The 18,567-nt window shown below is 39.4% G+C and overlaps 1 protein-coding gene across 1 annotated transcript in view; it reads right to left on the reverse strand.

Moving 5' to 3' along the window:
• The window catches only part of LOC124153967 (lysyl oxidase homolog 4), a 264,123-nt gene that overhangs the window by 136,906 nt on the left and 108,650 nt on the right, over positions 1-18,567 (reverse strand). Inside the window, exon 2 of the mRNA XM_046527401.1 lies at positions 4,068-4,214. Within this exon, the coding sequence (XP_046383357.1) occupies positions 4,068-4,214 (147 nt within the window). The remainder of the gene's footprint in view (positions 1-4,067; positions 4,215-18,567) is intronic.

Genomic DNA, 18,567 nt, shown 5'->3' on the forward strand with positions numbered 1-18,567 from the left:
AGCCCAATATATTTTATTATATCTTCTGGCTTTCAGTGCAGCAGTGAGTGGTAAACAATCTCTGGGTCAAACACGTTACGTCCTATTTGGCGGACGCGGATCTGGACTTAAAGATTGGGAAGTCCATCCAAGAGAGCGTCCCCTCAGTAAAATACGTGACTCCGCCGGATTTTGAACACGAGCCCTATTAGACGGTAAGTTATAATTTACTATTCATTAAGATTACTCCGGATTACACCAAATATTTTTTTTTCATGTTCAATTTCGATCGTTTTATTTATGAATGCAAAGTTAGGGATGAGCAGGCATTGTAGATTAGAGGTTAGAGTGATTTACTGTGCGCTGGAAAGCACATATAGCCTCTCATGTGGTTGAAATGAATATTCTCCCAGCTCCAACCTTAATGATTGCGATTTCCTGTAAGTCATACTAGGAAACGTCTGTTGGTCATTATTTTAAATATTACATGATTTATCCAATCCAATCCACCCTTGAATTTCTTATAATATACATCAGCACCTTAGTAAAGAGTTTAATAATCCTCTCTTTTCTCTATCAGGATTTTATCTGACTAGAAATCTATTTTGTTCTACATTTTATGTATTTTAGTGACCTTTTCACAGGTGACAAAACAATATTTTATGCTTGGCAGACATGTGTACGATGCCTCATATAGGGGTGAATTGATATTGAAAATGAGAAAAAATCTTTATTTTTTCATTTTCGAGCATTTATAATGGAGCCAAATCTAATGGGCTGATTTTGAAGATTTTTGAATCACATTCAGAAACATGACATGTGTGGAAACAACTTATTTCTGGCTTTTTTCACTAAAGAGCGTGTTCCTGATTATGTGATTAGAAGGCGAGATCTAAGGTTCGAATTCTTGAATTTTTTCAGTGCATTAGACTTCCAATTTTCTGGACTATTGAATGGCGTGCTGTTTTATTCGAGTAGATTTGGTTCCATAAAATTTCATCAACTCCCTTTTGCACGCATTCAGCAGCAGATTTATCTACGCACCATTATTTATCTAAAATTTTAAGTCAGGAAATATTTTGTTAAAAGGAGATAAAGGGATATAAAAATGGGGAATTAAAACATGAAAAAACATAAGGAATGCATCACATTCTCTCGTGTTTTTACGCGACAAATATTTAATATTAAACTTTTTTCGTCTAGAAAAGGTCAGAGTATGTAAGCAGTAGACACTGCCAAATTTGAAAATTTCAGCGAACTATTTGCTCAGATGTTCAATTTTTAAGTATGAAATACAGGTAAATGTTAGCAAAAGAAATGCCTTGTGTACCATGGAAATTGCGTGAGGATAGAGTCATTTTCAAAATAATAAATAATTAGGAGTACTCGCAAAATTAGAAAAAAATGCAACCGGTTTTAATGTCGTAATATGCAGTTTTACGGGAGGGATTTTTAATGTACACCTTCCCAGAACAATTACTTTTTTTCGCAATGCATGATCTTCTCATCTCCGTGTAACCCATTGAAATAGTTTTGCTAGTCTTACGTGAGGGATACATAACGTAATAATAATAAAATGCCTTTATTCAGGCGAGGTTTAGACTAAGAAGTCCCCTCTTCCACCTAACCCCTCGATAACGTCAATGCAAGCATATTAAAAAATGGTAGACAAACGTTTACAATGCAAAGAATATACAATATACACTGTTTGTGAAATGTTAAAAATATAAACAACAACATGTGAAAATTTTGTGTAAAAAAGATTTCAGTTTGTGAGAAAAAAAACATGACGATTAGGGTGTAGTATCCTTCAGCAAAAAAACCCACTGCAGGAAAACCCCCACACAAGAAGGGGGGCGTGTAAAACCTGCGAAAACCTACTGAGTGAAAGCTAAAGTCGTGCTATTTGTAAAATACAACATAGCGTACACCTTACAGCATAGCGTACAACATAACGTACACCTTACTAGGAAAATTAATTTTTTTCACAATTCAGGCTCTTCTCAGCTACGTGTATACTACTGAAATAATTTCACTGAGACTGTTTTGAAGTTAGTCGTTTCGTGACACGCTGGAATGTGGGGAATGCTTAAGTGATTGATTCCTTAACGGGTTGGCTCGGTTATCACTAATCATTCCCCGGAATTCGACGAATATTGCCTCCTCGAATTCGTCGAGCCAACCTCGAAGCCATTCACGGAACCGATGCCGCTGGTTGCTATGCATACTAATGGCCTGGAAGCGATTCCATAACGACGACGGAGTGTGTGCGGGCAGAGGCTGTGAAACGTAGGCATGTGATGAATGGAGTTAACTGTGTGCGATGCATAAAGAAAGGACGCGACGCGCCATTTTGTCACTCTAGTCATCTGAGGTGGTGTTTGCATCCTCTCTGTTGGCGAATGCTAAATTCTTCTCCCGCATGCTCTTTAAATATGAGTAGGCGACATTTCTAGCCACTTCTTTATCATTCAGCTGGGCTAGACACATTACCAAGGGAAATTCTTGCGTTCCGACACCACAAATGTTTTGTTGGGAGCTCGGTAATTATGTTGACGTCACTTGCAAATTTACCTTGCATTTATCAAATCATGATTAACATGTTAAAGCATTAATATTTCACAATTAAATTAAATAGAATTTTACTGCGAATAATCGCCGCAAATGACAAAATATATTCACCTACTTACCTCGTTAAACTATGCTGCAAATTAAAATTGATACTAACCTGACTAATTTTTGTGCAAGTCATAAGGATAATAACAAATAAACTTGCTAAACTTGCTGTAAAGTAGAAATATTTTCAAATATCCACCTTCTAAGGACATATCAAGCATATTATGTGTGACGTCAGAGTAGTTAGCTGATATTGGTACGAAAGACCATTCGTAATAAGGTTTACACGTGACCGCATCTTTGTCGTTGATAGGCAAACATTTGTGAACTGTAAAGTGGCACTTCAGAAAGAGAACAAATTAGTACTAGATATGGATAGCCTAACAAAGCCCTTTATGCCATTTCATTAGCTTTCTTCATTCATCTTAAAGTCCAAATACACCCTTGATACTAACGTACCGCGACCTCTGTACCAGATACGGGGCATGTTGGCACACGTGTATTGTTCAAGGAAAAAATTTTATTTTACTGTTTTATTAAATGATTTTCCGTAATAAATTGCAATTTATTGCAGATGAATTGCCTTTCAAGTCGCTAGTTCAGCCATTTGATTGAAAACGTTAATAGATAAAAATAATAATTTCATAAGACATAAGTGTACCCAACCTGCCCCGGTCTCCCCTGGTGCAAAAAGTTAGCTCAGTCACATAACTGCCTCTCTTTTTACAATTACAATTCTATTATAGAAACCAGTTTTTATCACTCATTATAGAAACTATATGCATTTAGATTGATAAATAATGGGTAAATTTATTCATATTTAAATTGAATCGGTCTAAAGCATTTGGTCATGTTCGTGGGCCGTATATTACAATGGACCTGGATACGTGGGTCGCAAATGTTAGTAATATACCAAGATATTCTTATGAAATCATAGTTAGAGACTTTGAGTTCTTGGAAGTAATGGCAATTACGAAAAACGAACTTTTAAAACTTTAGATCGATATCACAAGCATGTAATGATTATTAAAGTATTCTACCGATTAAGGTAGGTTTCTATGGAGTACTTGAGAAGCATCCTGGGAAAATCTACTTTCTTCAACTATTTTCCCTCTACAATTTTCAAAAAAGCCCACTTACTTTCAATCTACCTAAAAATCCGATTCTTTTCTTTCCCCTCCCTCGTTTCCTTAACATACTACCCTCCAACACCGTTCTCAACATCACCTCCCTACTAAGTACTCGCTCCATCCACACTTTCTATCTCCTCCGTATCTCATTTAAAAGCTCCCTATCCTCACCCACCATGTCCAGCTCTCCGTCGTTCCTCCTCCTTCCCGTCCACTTCACCTTCTCCATTCTTCACCACATCCAAGCATGCAATACGAGTTGATAACTCTCCAGTGTTTGGGCTGCATCAAATAACTTCTGACCGTGGACGTGGAAGAATTTGGAAATAGGTGAGCACTTACTTCTCGCGGGCCCGAAAGTGGAGCTGTGCGTGATCTTGACGGCTCCCTCGAAGCCCAACTGGCGGCAGACCACCATGGCCTCGCGCGTGTCCCACTCGTCATCACAGATGCTTCCCCAGCGACCCAGGTGGAAGATCTCCACGTTGCCTGGAGGAAGAAACGGAAAGAAATATGGGTCAATGTCGTTCATTCTTTCAACAGGATTCCATCACTATATTTTCCAATAAGCAATTAATGCTAGAACCACCTTAAGCATATATACAACTGAAGAAAAATACAACGTATACCTTATTATATTTTATAGCGTATCGATATATATCGTATTATATATCGATATCACGCATCGTATTACATATACGTATCGAATAATTTTACGACCAGTTTCAATTCATTTTGTATTATCTTCTTAAGATGAATGGAAACTTGTCGTGAAAATTAAGTATTTATGGAAAAATGCAAGTATAGTAGATTCCAGGTAATTGGGACATGCTCGGCACTCACAGCATCAGCACAATTTCTTTCTCCATGAGCTCTCTTGAATTTTATTCCGTTTCTAGTCTTCCAGCGATACAGCCAACCATCTGTTGCATTAAAATGTTCATGACCACATTTCAAAGCTAGTTCCTCATTTTTAACATTAGACCGCTGACGGAAACCCCTCGTTAGCTCGCAATGGAAAACCATTGACTTAATAATCTCTCTAGTCACAGGCTCAACTTTGTGGAAGTTCACTTCAATGAATAAAAACGAACAAACTTTTTATTTCTATTAACAAAGTTATTAATTCTACACAGAAATGAAATTGTAAATATTGATTTAAAATTTAAAATCGTTAAAATATTTTCTCTGTATAGCTCTCAAGAGAAAATGCTATTTCTCTCCAAGGGAGAAATAATCTTGGATATTAGGACGTGGTCGACGTTTTTGGATGTTAGAGAACTGTAAATAGGTTTACACTGTGACAGCTGTGTATCTTCGTGCTACCATTTTTCTCTCAGCACACGTTAATATACAAGGTTTCTAGTTATGGCAGAATACTTACTTTTATTATACTCCCTCAAACATTAGCTGTACTGTATATGGCGGGAGTAAGTGCAGCTTTCCTTTACTTACGTACCCATTATATTTGCTTTTTGGATTCTCGAGTCTAACATGAAACCTGTCTTGAGTAAGAAATCGCTCATTTTCTACTCGTAACGAATCGATGGTGGTGTGCCAGAAGGAATAGAGATTTTACTCACAAAAAGTGGGCTTCGGGGAAAAAGTAATTCGTACCAATCGGGGTATATTGCTCAGAAGAGTTAGCGCTAATTGCGCAACAGGTTGTTATTGCCTTGTGCGCGAAGATGTCATTGCATGCCCGTCGCACCGCTACTCGGAGATTAGTATGCATCGCCGTCTACTCGGGGCAATACAGCTGTTGCGCAAATTGGTTTTGGATCGTGTAACCACATTCGCACTCGGAATCGAAATCAAGTGCGTGATTTTTTTTTTCGACCGACAACTCCACGATCGAATGTTTCATTAAAATTGTCTCGTTGAGATTCTACGCGTAATGATGTGAATTTTTCATTTGTTGTTATGGCCATCCTTTTTTTATTACAAAACATCACGTGCAAACTTTTCTACAGCTTATAATGATAGAATCTAAATGACTAAAAGGGCACCAAAATGTAAGTTACTATTATGGCTAATTATTGCTTCACAATTTATTCCGAAAATATCTTTTGTTAGATAAAAAGAAGGCCTATGAAACAAAAAAGTGATGGAAGTAAATCTTGATCTGGCAATCAGTATCACGGGTGGGTTCTGGATCAAATTTGGAGGAGGGGTCATGACCAGGGTGCGAGGAGTATGGAATACCCCCAGGAGAGAAGGGCGTTTTTACAGGAGGGAGTGCTACTCTCTAAAATAAATACAACTCAAACTTCTCTCACGGTTGGGACTTGTAGGCATGCATTCGCATATAAACCCCCTTTACTCCTTTACAAGGACTATACAAAAACTATTGACCCAGCAGAAATAAAAATAAGTTTGAAAACAACAGGGGGTCATGACCCCTTCGATTCCCCCGCCCCTAAATCCGTCCATGCTCAGAGTGGAAAAATAATGGATGAGTTCGATAATCCATTTCGCCAAGAGCACTATGTTTTGTACTTCACGGGTTGCCACGGGTTATCATCACATTTTGCTTCGGTTTTGTGTCCAAAGAAAAGTATTTCTGTATCATTAATGCCTGAAATCGAAATATTTTTTACTTCAGGTTATGCAGCAGTTACTATTCCTTTTATAGTGAATTATAATCATAAATTATTGGGAGTGGAGAGTTTTGTTGAAGCCGAGGCTTGCAATAACCCCTTAATGTTTACTCAAGGAGATTTTTTAAAATATAGACTCCGACCACATAACTTAACTCTCGAATCATGTCGTCAATTTGAGCTCCATTTTAGTTCAAAAAGTGAAGTCTACCAGGAATTAGGGGTCTATCGGAAAGGAGAAATAATTTTGCGATTTATTTCCCTAAAGTCATCGAAAAAATACTTTAACGAGAATTTAGATCACAATACATTTCCATTGTCTTTCGTTACAAATAATATTTTCTAATACTTTAGAGGTTCCGACGTATAGAAAATCAGTCACAAGGGAAATCGTCGAATTTCTGCTATTCAGTGAACTCAATGTACAGAACTCACTTCATAAGGACGGCGGGAATACGGAAAGATGCGGAAGTGAAGGTCAAAAAGTAAGTGGTACGTATTAAGGTGACGAAACATCTCTCTCAGCTGAGAATTCGTTTCAGGCACGAATTTTCCTTTCTAATAAATCCATAGTTTTTCTAACACCATTGCTAATATTTCATGCATTGCGACGATAATCATAGAGTGTTCGATATACGATCATATTTTCAATACTTACGGAAACATATGATCTAAGAAAGGAATGCTCGCCCTTACTCAGTTTGCTAGGAATCGCTTCGATAAAAGACGGAAACAAACAGCAATTTAGTTAGAGTTTACTTGTTAGATGTCCTGTATTGCATGAGGAATTGTTGGTATCCTGTGGACAGCAACAGCAACTTTTCTGAGGTTGTATTTACTGAATATTCTGGTTGGAATATTTTCTCGAAAAGTTTCTGAATTCACGAGGAACGAGCAAGTCCCCTTCATATCTTTCATTGCTGCGGAGAGAGAACAGACCCCTTGGAGCGGCTAAAAGCTGAGCGCTATTTCTTGTGAAGAAACTTGAGGATTAAATATTCATGAATATCAAGAACCGATCGAGACGGAGCAAATAAATGGCGATAGTGAATATCAAAAGCTTTCAAGACGTCATGTCCGCTATCATGACCTTTCAATGACGTCATGCCCATGCAAAAAACGTTACTCGATGATTCTGGAATGAAATTTGATGGAAAAATAGATGATTTTGAAGTGGGTATTCCAATGAAGCTGATGGACCTGTTTCCGTGATTTCTTATCATTTTCATCTTTATATTTTTCAGCCTTCATCTTATATTTTAAATAATTAAGGGGGTAAGGTGCAGGCTTTACACAGCCTTTCTGTTCCGAGAAGCTTGGTAGAAAATTCATTTTCTAGTTTAACCTTGTCTCTGGAGCTGTTCTAAAAGGTTGGCTTCATCTGAAAAATCTTTGCTTTTGACGAGATTTAAACCAAAGCCTATGGGATGTGTGACCAACATTCTAGCGACCAAACCAACTCAATCCCCAAGAAAGCGATGTTTAAAAAGTTTCCATATTTTGGTATGCATAATTTTGCAATCCTGCAATCAAAAATTAGTATAGATAAAAATGTACTTGAATTTTGTTTATTTTCGCGTCATCAAAGCTCAAGTTCCGTGGAGGACGTAATGGCTTAGAAGCTACTTGACGGAAAGCTATCGGTTTCAAATCTCTCTTGAAGCAATTGAGCGTCCTTGTTTGAAGTTTTGTGAACATTTTGAATCCCACCAATTTCAATTCGTTATTCTTTTGTTTGCACAGTAAGTTAAATTTTGTGTTGATTGACTAAGTAAGTCAAATTGTGGAACTGCCCCTACGTGGGCAGGCACTAAGCTCGTAGTCGCCAAATAGAACGGTTACACTTGAGAGTTCTCCTTATTATTTTGACATAAATTATCCATCTGAAACATTGCCTTTTCTATTATCTAAAACCGCCTGGTCCTTCGGAACATTATGTTCATACCTATCGCGTAAAATCCTCATTAAAATTATCTCAGTAAGCTATGACTCACTAATGAATTTATTTACTCGTGGATTACTCTGGGATGAGATTTACCCCACCGTATTCTTATGAAAACGGGCGATTTTCATCCCTTCCGTGGTTCTAGTGCTAATACGAACAGAACTATCGACTTTAATCGCCAATCGGTTGAAGTTTACGGTGAAAAATACCCGGATATTAAGGCCTAGTTACACGATACATAAACACGTACGGGTTAATGTCTAAATGTATGAACGCGAGAATGAACGGCAAAATACACCGTGTAACCACCCAACTTGTGCGAATGCATGAACGGAAAACAGTACGTGTTCTAATTTGGTTCATGCATTCGTACATGTTCCATTCCGGTCCACAGAAGTCATTCACGTAAACAGACATTAACTCGTACGTGTTAATGTACCGTGTAACCCAGGTCTTTAAAAACGGTCATAAGCGGCGCCACAAGTTCCTTTCCGGCCGCCCAACCGTCCACTGCCAGGTGCCCGAACAACTCGCCGAAAACCACGAGAGGCAGCGCGTGGAATGTGCGGAAGAAGTCGTGCGGAAATTTTGAAGAAGAATGAGATGATTTTTGGACTCCATCACACAGTGATTTCCACATGTTGCTCGACCTGAAGAAACACCTGGCAGGAATGAAGTTTGCAACGGACGACGAGGTGCAAGAGGAGGTCAACGCCTATCTTCGCAGCGTGGACGGAGGCTGCTGGTATGACGACGGAATTCAAAAGTTCATCGTGCGGATGAGGGAGGTCACTGAGTGCCAAGGTGACTACATATAAAATAGCTGAATCCTCGGCCTTTCTAACGATGCATCCAACGATGCAAATAAATCGATGCAATCGGGTATTTTATTCATCCTCCGGTTTTAAAGAGAGGGGATGTTCTCATATGACAGGCATCCGTACATTCGAGATTATTGATGCCAGGATTCCTGGGATTGTGATTGTTGGATATAGTGGATGAACCGGAGCCAATATACCCACACAGATGTACGTGGAAAAGAAAGGAGAGAAAAAATGGAACGAATACTAGTACGGCTACTAGATGAGCGGATTGATGAGTGGGCGATTGTTGAGCGTTTGTGCAGTGGAGGTATCGAAATGTCATATTTAATGACAAACAAATTGGGGACCTTACTTTTAAGTTTGCCCTCGTACCTAATATGAACAGTCGATGAAATGCGTGATGAGCAATTCCTCAGCGAGACGAGTCTAAAGTCTTAATAATGAAACTTTCTTTCTGAGCCCTTACAAGTCATCAATAATTTTCAACAATAGGGTGGTTTCCTAATATATTTCATTGCCTAAATGGAAAGATTATTACCCCTGGAGCGCGTATTTCACGCTTTTAGATGTTTAAATGAAGATATCTATTTTTCGCGATTAAATTAAAAGTGAAAATTTAAAAGCGCGCGAAAACGCGACGGCTAAGTATGAATGCTGGGAAAAGCCCGTGTGACGGCATTCTGGTTTCGGCTGCCGCCGTGTGAGGCCACCTTGGTGAGAGGCTATGAGCGCCGCGACGATTAAGGTTGCTTGCAGGTAGTAGAGTAACCAGCTAGCATGTAGCGCTTGGCTTAAATAAGGAACATTAATACCCTATCAAACGAAGGAAGCTTTCCAACCTTAGGTAATTTTAATAGGTGATTATTAAGAGATGTTTCCCTGAGCTCTGTGCCTCATGCATGAATTGGTAATCTCAGACGATGTAAAACTCCTGACTATTCGTATAGAATCTAGGTCCCGGTGACGTCACGTGGAGTGGCATCGCATGGGAGCCAATATGGGCTTTTTCAAATGAGGTTAAAATTGACCATTAACATCCGTCTAAACTGGGATTTCTAAAACCAAATACTTCGTATATTATGAATACCTATACTAATGGCGGGTAACGAATCGCAATCAATGCCTTTTGTTTTCTTTGATGAAGGAAACTACCTTATTGGGCAATTCTTTAATCCTCCGATTTTTAAGTGCGAGCAAATGGGTGAACTATATTCATTGCACGTTTTTCGTGGCATTATCGTATTTTTCTTACGAATTCTTGGAAGTGTTGGCCCCCTGCTATATTAATTTTCAAGTTAGCTACCCTTCTCTGCCGAATTCATTCCATTTTTTCTCCCCTTTCTCTTCCACGTTCCTTCGCGTGGGGATATTGGCTCCGGTTCATCGATTATATCCAACAATCGCATTCCCGGGAATCCTGGCATCAATAATCTTGAATGTACGAATGCCTATCATATGAGAACATTCCAGCTCTTTAAAACCGGAGAATGAAAAAAATACCTGATTGTTGAGTATCATTGATGACCGGAAAGGGGTCAGAAAGAAACTGGCATTATTAAGGCTTCACAGTTGCGACTCGCGAAGGTTTTGCTCATCATCCATCTTCATCATCCGCTGTTCATATTATTCAGGGATGAGTCGATTTTCACTTTTTTTCGATTCGGATTATAATTTCTATTCTTTCAAATTTATTCCCGATTCTCGATCCCGATTTCATGATTCTTATCCATACTAACAGGTGGAATATTTATTTGTCAGTGGTTTTCCTGCTGCCATAAAAATTTTACAATTGAATGGTATAAAATGACGAAGAAAATAATATGCCCAGAAAGTATATTAATTAAAAATGACAAATACGTATTATAGCAGTATATATTCCTCAACTTTAAAATAATAATAAAAAATTTAACAGTTTCAGATATAAACTGTTAACTTAATAGTACATTATGCACATTATTATTATATGCACATTGGACCATGGCTGAGTTGTGTGGCGGTCTTTATGCCCCAAGCTTATAGCCTATTTCAAAAATACTTATCTTCGTGGAATCAACGGAATCGGAATCGACTGTAGACGTTCGATTCTCGATTCCGATTCCGTGCCTGAGAGTCGCTTGAATCGAAAATCGACATTTGGAATCGACACATCCCTAATAAAAATACTCAGGAGGGAACAACATAAAATCTAATAACATCAAAATTTTTATTTGCCATAAATGTGAATGCCATTTCATGAAGGACATTAAAATATGTGTCAGCGATTCATAAAATATTGACGTAATCAAGTTGGAAAAGCCGTCAGAATATCGCATCTCCATCACCGCCTCCCAACTGGGCGTCAACGCACGGATCACGAATGGAAGGGAGGGAGTGAAGCATTGGTGGATAGCTCTTCATCATCCGTCGCGGTGGCCAGATAACTGTCGAGAGTAGGAACATCGAATCAGAATTTCTAATCTAAAAGAATCAGTTTATTTTCAAAATACTTATCTTCCTGGAATCGATGGAATCGGAATCGCCTATAGGCGATCGATCCTTCATTCCGAATCCGTTGCCGAGAATCGGTGGAATGGAGAATCGACATTTGAAATCGACTCATCCCTAATATTATTACCTACACTAAAACCAAGGAAGGGGTCAAAATGGCCCTCATTCATTTTCAATTCAAATTATTCTCGTATTTTACAATGTTTCGGGTAGGTTCTTTTTTAATTTTCGTGAAAAATTAACTATGCGAAATTGTATCTTCGTTTGCTCCCTGCATAGGTTTAATTAAAATCGCCACAAATTTTTTTATCCTTCATTTCCTGTGATTCTTATTGCTGAGGACGAGGACTCGTTTTACCGAAATTACTATACACGTAATAAAATCAAAAAGAGTAAACATGAGCACAATGAACAAAGGGTTAACATAAAACACGAATAGGTAATAAAATAAAAAAATTAAATTATGTATTAAAGGTGTTACAAAGCTCTGTAATTCGAACATCTCATGGGTTCGGTTCAAATAGTATCGGTAACAGAGAATAATAAGAGGTCACCCCGCTTGTGTGAAGTGTTGTATGGAGGAGAACTCAAGTACAACTTTACGTCCGTCGGATAGGACGTTAATCCATCTTACCTCGGTGCCTTTCGACTAGAGTAGGCTAATGCCAACGCCAGGTTTCTATCCACGCTCCCTGACAAACCCTACCCTCATGGTGTAAATAGCCTTAACTGTCGGTCGCCTTCCCTATGTACCATGCCACACCACCCAAGGAATTCATTGGTGGGAAGAAAAGAGTGAACATGGGAAATCGTCGCAAATTTGTGCATCCTTAATCATATCCGGTGCTACCCAGCGTCTTTCCTATGGGGAGAATGAGAGGATGGATTTCCCTCAAAAGTCTCAGAGAAATAAAACAATTATTTGAAACTATTGTCTAGTTTTGACATGTAATAACTGCATCTGCTTGAAGTTAAAAGGATCATTCATTAATATCGTGGCAGTGAGATGAGTCACTGAATACTGACCGGTGACTAACTCCCGAGGGGATACTAATCCCTGGGGGTGGGGTTACCCCCACCCAGGCCCTTCAATCCCCCCCAAAGCATATTAATTTAACAGCACTGTTCGGCCTTTACATCGGGGTTGATACCATTTAACAATCAAGCGTTCACAAACATCCATGCCCTGGATAAGGGTAACTTACCCAGGCGGGACTCGAACCCGCGAACTTTGGTTTGGCAGACAAGGGCTTTACCCCGCCGCCACCGAGGCCGGCAAAGTGGTGCTGGTTACTCTATTGCTATAGTGGTGCTACCTATTACTCATGCTGCCTATTACTCGTTATAACGAAATTAATGTACAAGCTTATGTCGACACGAGGTTTTCTTTAAAACCCAATCTGACCTTCCATTCCAACATGGCGTAAACGACCTTAAATGTCGATCGCCTTCACCAAATACCATACTGCACCATACCAGGAATTCATTGGCAGGAAAGAAAGAGTGATTATGGGGTAGCAGGAGGGGTTTTGCTGGCCGTAAAGGAGGAGGCTGTGGAGATGGATGTCTTGAGTGGTCCAGAAGCGGCCGCAGCGGTATATGGCAGTGGGAGGCGGGTGGTGAAGAGGGGAGGAAGAGAGAGAAAGGGTGAGAGAGGGAGCCATTTATTGCTTCCCGGAGGAGCCGCCGCTGGCGTTCGACGGGAGAGAGCTCTTTAGCGCCGAAGGGTGAGGGGACGGAAGTTGAAGGGTGGCGGTGCGCCCATTATTCCCCCTCACACTGCAGAGTCCAATTGGGGTGTCACTGGCCGCGGTTTCTCCCCATCCCAGTACATTTTCAACCATCCATTCTTTTGATGAAGTTGATGGTTTGAGGCTTTACTTTATGGAATTTATTCATATCGAATGAAAATTTAACTATCGAACCCCTATCGATTTCTTAAACCCTTGCATTCTCCGCTTCCTTATTACTCATTCCCGTATTCCATTATGCTAACCATGTCTTCAATTATATGAGAGTTTAATACAGGAATGGAGGAGATGAGAAGCCAAGGGGCACAAGTGATTTTTTTTCTCGACAGATTGAGGTAAAGTTAATTGTCAAAAGAAATACACAAAAATTGGGTGCCAAGGGATACGAGTGAGTCTCTTGTCATTTCTTTGCTGAAATCGAGTAGAAAATCAAATTCACTACAACAAACATCTAATTCATCTCGTTTTTTTTCTATGCCTAATTTCTCTACCTAACCGTGTGCAGAAAAAATAAATCACTTGTACCCCTTAGCTTCCAAACCACTCCATTTTTATTTCATGACTATATAAATACATTAAAATTCGTCCAATTCCACAAAAATTTATTTGTCAAGCCTCCATCGATTTCGACTCGTGACTTCGACTCTTTTCTTCTGAAAAATGACGCGTATGTTATGAAACCAGTTCAGTTTAATATTAAGGCCAAATAATGTCTCGTCGCGTCTTCGATTAGGGGGGTACAAAGGAATCACTGGAGATTGAACTGGAATTCCTTCGGTCAGAGGCCGAATACTCTACCCATTAACGTAAACAAGCTCCGCTTTGTCAGAATTTGCAGTAAAAGTTTCTGGTAAACTAACCAGCTCTTGCTTACTCCTTGCATTCCCATCAGAGAAAAAAGAGGTTTAGAGGAAGCATGCCTCCTACATGGTCAATCTTTTTGGTAGTGCATGAATCGCTTAGAACTTAGGCTATCTTTTTGAAAATTTCATAGGATCCAAAGTAGATTATTTTCAACATATTCATGGATTTCAAATTTGAACATTTTTACCTTAAAATTTTTTAATGCAAATATTCTTTACTTGATATAAAGTTAAATTTTGAATGTGGCTCGTTCTGCTTGCCCTGATACTGTCGAAAGAATTGCATAAGTTTTACGTGAGTGATCCGTGGCCAAAAAAGACCGGTTTAGAGGAACCTATACGTTCTCCTTCGAAAAAATAACAAAGGAGCAGAAAGATCCGCGGGATTTCCTTCTATAGGGAAAATGCCCGCCGTCAGCGACACTTGATCCAGAATCTTGATTTCCATCGCGCGCTAACTATCCTCGGTTTAAAATAATTGACGTGGACGGCAAAGTTTTCGAAAGGGGCGGAAAGCGGATCACGTCCATCGGAGAGGAGGTTGATGGACGTTGAAAGAGATTGGAATGAGAGGGCAGCGTTTCCAGGAAGAAAGAAAGGCCTTTTGCGAAGTGTGGGTTGGGAAGGGAAGCCCCTCCTCCATTCCATCATACCACGTCCACAGCCGGAGAAGTTTTCGGGACGAGCGAGCGAGTCGGAGGCAATCGAAAGACGATTTTTTCGGGGAGAGAATGGAAAAAAAATGATGAGAGAAGTAAGTGAAAGGCGATGAAAGAGGATTTCCTGTAGATAGAAAGATCTTGGAGACGGAAGAGCGAGGGCGTGACCCTCTTATGGTAACGTGGGACATGATCAGGGGATGGGAAATTATGGTATTGAATTTACACGTTTATTCTCCAGAAAAGATAACAAATTTGGATAACATAATAATTTCATACTTAAAAATGGAGATATTTTTAGGTGCCAAAATTGTGCCCGTGTATTACAACTTGATACATTTTGACAAGTCCTTACTTAGAAAAAAATGCAGAAAAGCATTGAGATTATACCTGACAACAATTTTAAACAACCTACTTACTGATGACATTTGATAAACATGTTGGGCTTGAGAAACGCGTCGTTCACAAATAAATTTAGTGGAAAAATTATGAAATGTATAACTTAATCAATATGAAGAATTTGCACCACATTGTGCCACGAATATATATACCTAATGTAAAATCCATTTCCGACCACTGACTGACAGACTGATTCATACAAATGTTTGGAGTGAACGAGACGAGATACTACAAGAGGCCATCGAATCGATACCATCAAAAATCGTCTGGAACCCAAAAAATGTCGAAATATTAAATTTTCAATCCATTAAAGCCGCTATACACGGTGAATTAACATGCAAATGGTCATGCTGAATGATCACGTGATCTTTCACAGGATCATGCGCGCAAAATAGAACATGTTCTAATTCTCACTGTACGTGTACGATCATGCGCATGACGGTTCACTCGCGAATTTTTCCGTTATACACGGCGAATGATTTCATTCGCATGATCATTCACCGTGTATAGCGGCCTTTACAATGTTGCCAGCTGCCTCCATGCCTCTACATTTTGGTGGTATTTGGGGGTCAGAAAAAATTCGATTTTCCAAAATAGTAATTTTTCGAAACTAGACCACGTTATACCTACGTCGAGAGTCCATCGACCGGAACACTTTTGATTTTGGACAAATCGTGCAATTCCACTAATTCGTGAATTTTAATCTCATCAACGGAGTGAGGTAAGGTGTTACGTCATAGGGCTCCACAAAATTCGTAATAACTGGCAGAGTGACCAGAAAAGACCGCAGGTATGTGGGTGGGGGGAACCCCCCCCCCCCCCAACGAGATAAAACGAGTTTTGTACTGTGATCTATGCTAATTCTATGTTCACCGTCAGGGGTTCCGACTTAGAAAAAATATTTGGGTGGGGCCAAAACCGAGGATATTGCCCCGGGAAATTTTACAAGTAGTGAGTTTTAAGTTTTTAAGCATTTTAGAAGAGTCATATGATCAACATTAGAACCATGATAACTCGAATCTCATTATCTGGACACTCCGGGAAAAATCTACAAGCCTGACACATTTTTTCCTCACACCCATAACGAATTTTTGAGGGGGCTCGGGCCCCCTCAGGCCCCATGGAGTCGGCGACACTGTCCACCGTCGTCGTGAAGTCCGGAGGTTACGGGATCCAATTGAGGATTGTCGGAGCAAGAACACGGATTCTCTCATTGGGACCGGTATGAACGACAACGCTACCGTTGCGTTGTGGGGTCTTGTGAGCCTTGCGATTGTCAGTGAGAGGGAAGGGATTATTACGGGACTAATTTACAATCCCTTCCTCGGCCAATCCTTCCTCGCTCTTCAAACGCAAATTATTCAACGGAGACGGCACGGACGCATTTGAATCCGACACTTATATCGCAGCATACCTCGTCTTTCCCCCCCGCCTCGCCTGTCTCTTCCACCGATATAAATAATAATAAATATAAAAGAATATCTAAATTAGAGCGTAAAATCATAAAGTAGAATAAAAATATCTGATGGTTTCTCAACGTGGCTGCGCGGTAACCAAAATGTGATGCAAAATAATATTTTTTCGTCTTTATTGGCGAGATTAGAACTAGATAGTCCGATCTTCCATCTATCCCCTTACAAGTTTAACCCAATCGCCACGACTTTGTTTTATCCTCCTTGTCCTGTGATTTAAGTGGTCTTTAACATTTCATTTCTTCGGTTTATTACGCCAAATCCTACGAAAAAATTGGAAATCTGTACCCATTTCCTTGAGATTTTAATTCTGTTGAGTTTATCTGCTATTTTTTTGAGTATCGAGATCCAAATCGTTCCTCGTTATCATGTCGAACATGATCATCACGTTAAATGCAATCCAAAACGCTTTTAGTGAAGAGGGTTACCATGGTAATCGCAGGTAATAAATCAGATTTACGGTGGTTGCTAGAGGCAATTCCGACCTCAGATTGTAGTTGTCATAGACTAACATACTAAGTAAAAAACTCTAAATATTACATTCAGATTTCTCATTTGATACGTGGTGCTGGTTCCTACTACTTCGCACAAGCAATTTTGTTGCACCAAAAACTGTTCACCTAAGCAGTGTAGCATTTAGTTTAGTTCATGTTATTTAGAACAAAAGCGAGACGGGTAAAATGTTTTAAACGTTTGAAAAAATGAAATGTCGTTATTATGAATACATGTCTACTACCTGGAGTAATAGGTTCCGAAACGGTACAATAACTATCAGTATTGACGTAAGGTGTCTGCTTAGGGCGGCACGGCACTTACGCAACTTTTATGTGCGCAACCAAAGATCGTTCCAATCTGGTGTAACACGATGAAATACATGATTAAGGGTGTCAGGTGAACAAGTGTTGGGTGGTGGCCTTGTCTCATCCACACCAGATTGGCTTCGTCAAGCAGGCTCCACGCTTCGTGAAATCTCATTGGCTATTCGAAATGGACGTCCGACCATCGTCACTATCCGTATTCTATCCGGTGCAATTGTCCTTGAGAGTAATTCCGTCGTATGTCGAGGTTTATTCTGATATCGGAGCCAATCCACCTTTGCTAGAATTACAAAGCTAGGAATTGTTGCGTGAGATTCCTGGTTTTTAGTGGGTTCTTAGCGTTTTAACTACATGTCATGGTAAATTTGCACTTACTTTGCCGGCGTGATCTAATGTATCCATTCCATTGTCTTTCTTTCGTAGCTATGACAAAACGTCATCACGAACAAGAAATTAATGCCTTTTATCTTAGAGGACAAGCAATCAAGAGCTACTATATCCTCGCGTTGGAGCATCCTCTCCAAAGACATGGACCCAAGTCACGGAAATCATATTCGCAAGCTCGAATATTTTACGAGTTTATTTCTTTAGTCAATAAAATATATTTTTTCGTTTATCTTTGCACATTATCATGAGTCGCAACATTTATTTGCCAATAAATAAGGACGTTATATTTTTATGTGCAAAAATTTTATTTTTATGCTGACTGATATGGAATAATACACCAAATATCCAATTTTGTGAACACTATAGTTATGTTCTAATAGTAATCCATAGTTTTTTACGTAGTGGCTAGCATCTTCATTGGGATACATTAAAAGTTGCGGGTTTTCTGGTGCGATTTTACAAATACATATTTCCATAACTTTAAGTATGGCTAGTCCAATAGTTTTGGAAATTCGTTTGAGTATTGTGAGCATAAATGTTTATTCGAAGTATTTGTAAATTATTATTTAGCTATTTTCGGAAATACGCCGGCCCTCCGTTTGTTTCTGGAACCTCCTAAAATAAATAAATGCCTATG

Source organism: Ischnura elegans, chromosome 2 (genome assembly GCF_921293095.1).
Source record: "Ischnura elegans chromosome 2, ioIscEleg1.1, whole genome shotgun sequence".
Taxonomy (NCBI): Eukaryota; Metazoa; Arthropoda; class Insecta; order Odonata; family Coenagrionidae; genus Ischnura; species Ischnura elegans.